The 8,986-nt window shown below is 37.8% G+C and overlaps 1 protein-coding gene across 1 annotated transcript in view; it reads right to left on the reverse strand.

Annotated features, from left to right (window-relative positions):
- The window catches only part of LOC104491738 (UDP-N-acetylglucosamine--peptide N-acetylglucosaminyltransferase 110 kDa subunit), a gene marked incomplete at its 3' end in the record, with an annotated part of 13,337 nt that extends 6,257 nt beyond the window's left edge, over positions 1–7,080 (reverse strand). Inside the window, exons 1-4 of the mRNA XM_010134205.1 lie at positions 6,914–7,080; positions 5,620–5,863; positions 4,000–4,068; positions 907–1,023 (exon numbers count right to left, since the gene is read on the reverse strand). Of these exons, the coding sequence (XP_010132507.1) occupies positions 907–1,023; positions 4,000–4,068; positions 5,620–5,863; positions 6,914–7,080 (597 nt within the window). The remainder of the gene's footprint in view (positions 1–906; positions 1,024–3,999; positions 4,069–5,619; positions 5,864–6,913) is intronic.
- Between the last annotated feature and the right edge of the window lie 1,906 nt (positions 7,081–8,986).

Raw genomic sequence — 8,986 nt, forward strand, 5'->3', positions numbered from 1 at the left:
GGAAAATTCAGTAACCATTTTACTAAAAGAAAACATTTTAATTCCCTTCAAAACTAATGAAATGCAAAAAACTTAAGAACCAAGAAATTTACAGAAGATCCAGTAATAAGCTACATTTGAGTACCTGACAGACCACACTCTTACAGCATTTTCATCAGAACTATTATTTCCAGATTAAAATACTTCATAATCTATCACTAAATAGGCACAGAAAAAAAAAAAAACAAGCAGTTAAAATTATTTTTTTAGATCTTAACTCCTAAATATCAGAAAGAAGTGTTTACCACATCTTAAATCCAATTTTAGGCCACTTTAGAAACTTATGATGAGTACAAACTGAATTAAGATGCTAACTAGGTACTAGCTAGAAGGTATCAGACAATTAGCTAATGACACCAATCTAGAGTAGTCTGAAAGAATAATGGTGAAAAATAATCCTGGAGAAGAGGAATTAGTGTGTCATTTAAAATTTTCTCCTCAGTTACTCAAAGGACAGTAATACCTGAAACAAACTCACAATGGAAAATGACTTTAAGCAGAAAGTTGTTTTCCCTTCTCACACATGAAACACACAAAAAATTATTCCCATTAAATTAGATTTTATAAAAATTTATTCCAGAAAGACTGGAAACAATGAATTTTCTTATATTTGACATGTGTGATGTCCTTAGGTCAATTCTAAACACATCGCTCTAGTGGCATACAGATAGTCTGAAACATCAGGAAACAAAACAAAACAAAAAAAAGATTCACTTAGGATTTTAACTAACATGTTCATAAGAAGTTCTCTGCTGATCAAAATATTTCTATCATCTACATCATCATTTCTATCATCTAGAGAAAACAAGCAGACAACTGCAGATACATTAAAATCGAGCAGTGAAGCTGACTGGCTTAGATAGTTACCTTCTCAAAGTGATGAATTGCAAGCCAAATTTCTCCTTGGGCATTGAAAACACAGCCAAGATTACTCCAAGCCACTGCAAAGTTTGGCTGAGTCTCAATTGCTTTTAAGTAACAGGCCTTGGAACAGTTAAAGAAGAGAGATACAAGGGAAGGGGAGTGTTTGTATAAAAGAAAAAAAAATGAGAAAAATAATTGTTAGTATACCTTCTCTAACCAGCCAAAAGTGACCCTGCAGTATAGGCTAGCTTGCGCCAAAACTAATGCGCTGCAAACTGTTGTTGACCCTGCGCCAGCGCAAACCAAAACCCAGGTGCAAGCCCACCATTTTTCAGTTATGCTGATAACAAACTAACATGCCTTAAGACACCAGAAATCATCTTAGAGATAACTGAAGTAGTTCAGCAGAAATATCTGCCACTCTTAAGTGCAGAAAAAACAAAAAATTGCTGTGTAAAAACACCTTTGCTGTGAAACAGAATTATTAAATTGTGAAATCTCTAAAACAGACAGACATTACTTTAAAAAATTACACAAGATTGAAAAACATTAAGTCATTCTTCAGTTTTAATTGTCCTTGTCAAGTAAGATGACATACCCAATCCCTATCTTTTTTCACAGTTTCTTCAAAGACATTCAATCACCTGCAGCTTCAAAACCTCAAATGACAGGATTGCATGAAGGTTTAGGTCCCTGTAATGCAAGCGCAAGAAATCGCTGCGCATCCTAAACAGCACGGCGCCACGCTATCGCTGCGAACTGCTTTGCTATATTGATTGCCCCTAGGTCCAGTGAACGGCCAACCAGAATCATTAATCTACCAGACAAGCCCATAAAAAACCTCATATATTAAATTTGATGTCTGGACTCTACATGCATTACAACCCAATTTTATCCAAAAGGCTACAGCCTGAAGCTTGGGCAGTCACCCAATCAGAGATTAATCATCTAGTCAACCGTTCACAAGGGCTTAATCGCACGCAATGCGCGTTACCGCTGCGCAGCCTTTGCGCTACTGCAGGATCACAGCGCATCATCAGAAGAGCAGAACGCTGCAATCCAAACAAAGAAGAAAAAAGGAAAAAAATGAACAACCAGAAGAGTTAGAAGCTTTTACTATTAACTATCTCCAATTATTTCTTTATAAAAGTATTTTAATTTACTTTTACTTTATTTCTTTGAAAGAATTTGTGGCTATACTAGTATAAAATATTCTTACATTACTTGCTTGTAATTAAATAATTTAAGCTGTTTCTGAAGCCACAAGACAGAAGATTCAGGCATGGAGGCAAATGGTTTTGCTGTGGCAGTTACAAACCCGTTACCATATTTCTCATCATGTGACTTTTCGGTGCGTTCCTTGCTGGAAGAGGAGGAGGAGGTGTGTGTCTGCCCTAGATCCAGGCCTCGAGCTCCCTTCAGCGAGGCACCTTACGCATGGAATAGGAGGTTTCACCCACCTGAAACCTTCTAAATACAATATCAGTGGTGAAAAACCAAAAACAAGAGAGAAAATAAAACAAGATCATTAGTAAGAGTTCAACAAAGCAATTGCATTTTTTTGGATATGTCTTTTAACACATGGCAATGAGGATAATCTGTCTGTGACAAGGGAGACATGCAGAAGGGAGAGGGTTAATCAGGGCAATTGCATACAGCAGGGACCTTTTTTTTTTTTGGAAGAAAGGCTCTGAAGTATCTACAAAGAAGTAAAATTTTCATTCAAACTGTAAGAAATCTGCTGGCTTGATCTTTCAAATGGACTGATAACCAAAGAAACACATTGCAATTTACTCAAGATGTTTTTCCTCGTTTATTATGTTCTCACAAAACGGAATACAACTTTCAAACTAGGTGTCTCCAGAGCTCTGAAACGAAGAAGTCAGCAACCTAAGGCAGGCGCAGTGTCTTGGCCTATACCATTCACACTAAAGCTGCAGTGAAGTGCAGTTCATGTTAGCTGTCCGCTTGGTGGGCTGAGAACCAAGTGTCTCAAAGACTGTTCAAACTCTAAATGCTGCTACAAAATATTTTCAACTTGGATCTGACCAAATCAATTAGGCTGCCCTAGGATGGTACGCACATCCAAGCTGTTAAGAGAAATCAAAACAATCATCAACTTTGAACCTGCACTCCCATTACTCCACTACTCCATAAAGACCATAACCCTCCCCAAATGGTGCTGCAGCCAAACAGACAGCTACGCTGTTCATACACTCCACTTTTTAGCATGCGCGTGGGGCTTGGAGTGACAGACGTGGAGTCCAGTGTTTGCGATTTCTCCACACTCCTCACCCCTGCAGCGCGGACGCGTAAGGTGGCTTGTAACAAGACAATTTCTTTGTGCAATCCAAGTTTTATCATGCCAAGAATTTTAAACTCATCTTGGTATTCAAATTCTCAGTTTAGGAAACACAAGACTGCTAGAAGCCACCTTCCCACTACAGCAAGTTTTCTTTCGATCAGTTCATTTCTCAAACAAACCAGCTTTGCCCTTCTGATTTCTTTATTTTGGGGTAGGGGAGAGGGAGACATGAAGAAAAGATATTTGGGGTGTTCACATACTGCAGCAACTGATCATTTACTAGCCTTTCTTCCACTATCAAGTGAAGGGAAAAGTTAAAAGAATAAAAATCTTTAAAAGCCAATATTACAAGGTAACATTTGGATGAGTTTCTTCTCCACTTACAAGCCACAAAGGACTTTAGAAGAGCAGCATTTTCAATAGCACCTGCATCGTACAGGAATCTGGAGCTAACCACAGGCTCTCTGCTTGGCATCAGCAGGCAAGCCTCAGATCTGAAGGACTTTTACTTATTTCCAGGTAAGAGCACGATGGAGCCCCTGCCCAATACTTCAGAATGGTATCAGGTAGTCTAGTTCAGCAGAAAGGCTTGATAACGTTCCATTTCTTGACTTAAACCAACTTTTGAACATGGACATGCCATATCTTGCCCTGCAACTACTCTGGGGTGTTTCAGTGCCTTCAGTTTCCAACAGTTTCTCAGACTGTAGATCAACGCAGATTTGAAGACTTGGTGCAAAGTTCAAGTTTTCAAAACACTGATGTTTACATGTATTCTACCCAACACCTACCTTGGCTTCTTCCAAGCGACCCAGGGCTTTGAGCAGGTTCCCCAGGTCACTACGAACACAGTACAAGTCCTGAAAAACAAAAGTCACAATCTCAGCTTTAGGACTTCAGACACCCCAAATGTATTCACAGGAACTTGTAAAGGAACATGTCAGTGCTCTACAGCTTATTTAAATTCTTCTTTAACACACCACAAATGTTAGTTATTTTTCTTGACCTAACATTACAGCCAACAGATAACCTGATTTTAGTACTCTAAAAATACAACTGTAAAGTGGGAAAAGTAATATTTCATGCAATTCTGCCTTATACAGAACATAAAAGAAACCTGAAAACAAATGCCCCCCCAAACAGCTTAAGTTCTTTTGCCATATGTAAGTATTTGAAGCCCATTTTTCTTTATTCTTGAAGCATGACGACAAACTTGTGTTCTTGAATTACACCATTGCTGTTATGGCTTTAAACTAGATTATTCATAGTGATTTTGCTTCCTGTATCCCCAAAGGAGTTTTTCTCCCCATTTTTCCCCCACTAACCCATACATTTTCAACAGCCTTGCCATGTTTTCTTGTTCTTTCATTTGTAACTACAGCACGGGCTGCAACTGCTTTATCTACCAGTAAAAACCACAGAGAATGATGACACTTTTGTCAGCCCTAATAAAAGAAGTTTCTAACCTAAACAAAACTCAACTCCTGTAAGAAAACACCATCTGAACAGTATTTCTAAGCAGTGCTTAAATGCCATTAGCTATGTTACTTAGCATAGTAAGTTAGAAAATTTTCACCTAGGCTAAAGAACAGAGTGAAACAAGATTCTGAGGTCTTGTTGGACTGGGTTTGCCTTTCATTTTCCAAATGAAAAAGGATATATGCGCACCAGACCAAAGGTACATTTTAAGTATGTTTTGACAAAACTTACAACCAAATAGCAAGCAGATGCTTTCATTATGCTGAGTAGTATTATACAAACATAGTACTATGCAAAACAAACAGCTGTCTGACACACTGTTTACTAAAAATGTCAATTCCAGACAGTTACAACCAAAAATCCAAACACCAAATCTATTTTACATGAGTCCCTTATAGACAGACAGATGCTCAGTTTCAGTCTATAAAACACAAAAATGATGTTTCTGTAAAACAATCCACAGCGGAAATCTAACGAAGGCAACTCTCATCACCATGGAATTTATGACTTTGTAATAAAGTAATATCTGATGATTTTTCAAGATTTCACTTTTAAGCCTAAGCAGTAGATTCTCTCACTGTAACACTGCCTTAAAGCACACAAAACTAAATATGAGGTTGTTCACTGAAACTTCTGACTTCAGAAAAAAAAGGACAAACCCCAATCCCTTGTTTTTCTGTTATCTCAACAATACAGCTAAGTACACAACCAGCAGTACAATACAGCAGCTCTTACTGTATTGCAATTTAAAGCTTTTTGTGGCAGAAGTCTTTCAAAGATTTTTAATAGAAGTATTAAGCAGATCATTTACTTTATTGTATACAGGTTAGAGGCAAGGGTTACCACTTGCTGTTTCTTCGAAACTTGCTATTTCTGTGTCCTGGGACAGTAGTGAAGTATGGAGTTTCTCTATAAAATAAATTGTTACTTACAGGGTTGTACTGAAGGGCAGACACGTATGCCTGTACTGCTCCTTCCATATCACCTGCAGCTACCAATGCAGCAGCCAAATTAATATATCCATCAATGAAGTCTGGTTTGAGGCGTAGTGCATGTCTGTAATGTTCAATTGCTTCCTGTAGCTGTCCACGTTCCTTGTACACATTGCCTAAATTCGAGTAGGCTTCAGCCAACAGTGGATTCTGTTTAATAGCCAAAGTGCTGAAGTGAGCAGACCTGGAGAAAATTAGACAAATTAGCAAAAAAAAAAAATTCCACCTCTAACTTTCAGTGTTTGCCTGTTTAGCTAGCTACTTAATGAACATTCATGTTTAAATGAGCTGAACATACAGCCAAATCTGGACTTACAAGATCTGTGTGTATGTTTAGCTTCTTCTCGCCTAAACTACCATCTCCCTGTTCCTATTTTAGAATCTGCTGAAGGCAAACAACTCACATTCACAGTTAGCCTCACCAAACCTGAACTCAAGGCACTTGGAGAAAACACTACAGAAATCCCGTGAAGCCTCTTCCAACGTCTGTATGCTTTAAGCAATGTTCCACTCGATACTCACTTCAAGAAGCAGGACATAGCTGACAGATGTAGATGCAAAATTCTGTTGTAACCTCCCGCATTTTATTTGCCCGGATCTGAACTGCTATTACAACTTCATTCAGAAGCCTATATAAGCTAAATCTCAGACAAAAGTTCTTAACTCCTTCACCAGCACACGCAGATTTACAGCTAGAACAAGTAAAGTTCAAAATGTGTGAAGGACAGAAAGCAACATCAGGAACAGGCAAGCAGAAAGACTATAGAGACAACTTTCAGATGACAAAAAGGCTTAACTAATCATGCCATTTCGCAGCAATCAGTCCTGCAGCTTTAAAAAAAAAAATACCAAAAATCAAAACCAGAACTGTCCCCCCACTGCAGGTGGAAAAAATAAACAGAAGCTTTTGTTTACACATGTAAATACCTCCAGTACACACAAATGTGGCTGACACTCCAATATTAATGTGTACAATATTAAAATGAGAATAAGGGCAAGATCTGTTGTTCGTTGTAAAGCTAGCAATTCCAATTTTTATTTCTTTTACCCTAATAAAATTTAAAAAAGGAAGAACATTGGTTTTGACCAGTCCTTACTGCTGCCATGAAGTTAGTCAGTACTTGCATTCCACGATAAAAAAAGAAATTGATGTTAGAACTTTCATCAGCTATGCTCAGTATATTAGAGGTACAAACTACAAAGAAAGTTTTGAAGAACACCTCCAGACTCTTACCTGTCCAACCTGCGGCACTGAAAGTGAATGGACGACAGTAATAAAAGCACACCAGTATTATCAGGCTCTTGTCTCCAAAGCTGCATGCAGTGTCTCTCTGCTGCTTCAAAGTCTCCTGCCTGATACTCACGATGAGCCAACTCCGCTAACCCTTGGAAGGAAAGCATACGTTTCGTTGGTTCTGGAGAATCACCAAAACATTTAAGGGGGGGGAAAAAAAAGTTAGAGAATGGGAACAAAAGAAAACAACAAAACAAAACAATGTAAAAAGTGTACACAACTGAAGGATGAAAATGTTTTACATTACATAAAACGTAATGGCGCATGGCAGCTTCAACTCTCATATCTCCATGCCCCCACCTGCTGCTATGATATTTCTAACATTATCTGTACAAGCCCATAACTTCATCCACTAAAAACAGGAAACACGTAGACTGTAATGACTGTGAATAAAAGTCAATCATATATTTAAAGAGATTCCTGATATGATGCTCTACTTGGGTTCACAACAGCAGAAGTGCTGCTAACATGACGACTCTCCTCACTGTCACCAGAGACTGTAAATCTTATGCTTTGTAGTGTTAAAAGAGTTCTGAAAACTTAACAGAAAAATGAAGGACTGCAGACAAAGACTTCAAAGGATTTGAACAAAAGAAAGCTTTGCTGTGCCAGTAGTGAAAGCTCTTGAGACAAAAAATTTTTTAAAAAGCAATGCATAACATTCCTTGAATTCTCTATACTCCTACATTCCCTATAATGAGTAAAAATTCCTTCACACGCACAAAAAAAACCAGCCTTGAAACAGTATCTGATGAGAGGCAAACGCATGCTTCAATGATTACACAAGTGGCCTACAGAAGAAACGATTAAACAGAGTACAGGAAAGGGGTTACTGCTTCTGGAAGCTTAGCAAGAATGAGAGTGACGAAATGAGTTTAGTATCTAAGGTACAATTGTGGAGAACAAAATACTTGAATAAACCACCCCTTTTAGACAAAACAACCTTAAGTGTGAAAAAGTTAATAAAATTTCTCACAAAGCACAGTTCTGTATTAACACACAGACATGTAAGTCTATTCTGAAGTTCAGCACTTCCAGTACTCCACAGCCACTTAATTCCATTCACGAAATGCTTCACACCTGGACTTACAGAGTTCTAAATTTCTTAATTTAAATGAAACAGATAAATCCTTCCTAATATAGGGAAGCACCTCAATATCTACGTACATGTCTTTGCAGCTAGAGATTAAAGAATTCATTTGTGAGAACTTTAATGATAGCAAAATAATCACAAAGATATTAGGTACAGAGTTACTATCTAGTGCTTATTTTATGAAATTGGGATTGATGTAAATTATATTATTTTCAAAATTGCATTTTAGCACTAGCAGGTTTTGAAGAATCGCACACACTACATAATGTAACTAAAGTTGTTTTTCCAGATAGTATACTGCCTCTGTCAGTGCTAAAAAACTTCAACTCTTTCACAGTAAGTTGGAACTAGCAAAGCTACTTGTTTTCAGATACTTGAAAAATTACTAACCAAGTTCCTTCATCCAGATTAGATTCCTATTTTCTAAGGAGTCTAGCTTAACAGTTTTCCAAACCCTAACTGAAAAGTGGACTTCGCTATCTTGTTAAACCTACTACCAACAAACTGATACATCTGTTACTCAACATAAGAATGACAGCACCATTTATGAAAGTTCAAGGTGCTGACAGTAATAACGATACTGAAGTACCAACATGCTGTTCCTCACTCCCTTCCCCGCCCTTAACAGCCTCACAGGTTTAGCCCCCCGACAGTCAGTCTATTTTTGATTCTGGTGATAGCACATAGGGAAGCTGGAGAGAAAAAGCACGTCCCATGGAAATAACTGAGCAATTCCTTCTTCAAATATACTTCAGTGGTATTATTAAACTTCAAAACTAAAGCAAAACAACAAATCCAAAAGTTTAGACTGAAATTCTTCTGACCACTTGGAAAGAAGCTTCCAAGCTTCATCTAAATGCTACATTTTGCCCACTTAGGCAAAAAGTGAAACTTAAGTTGCCACTCCGAGGCCAAGAGAG

Source organism: Buceros rhinoceros, unplaced genomic scaffold (assembly GCF_000710305.1).
Source record: "Buceros rhinoceros silvestris isolate BGI_N320 unplaced genomic scaffold, ASM71030v1 scaffold16264, whole genome shotgun sequence".
NCBI lineage: Eukaryota > Metazoa > Chordata > Aves > Bucerotiformes > Bucerotidae > Buceros > Buceros rhinoceros.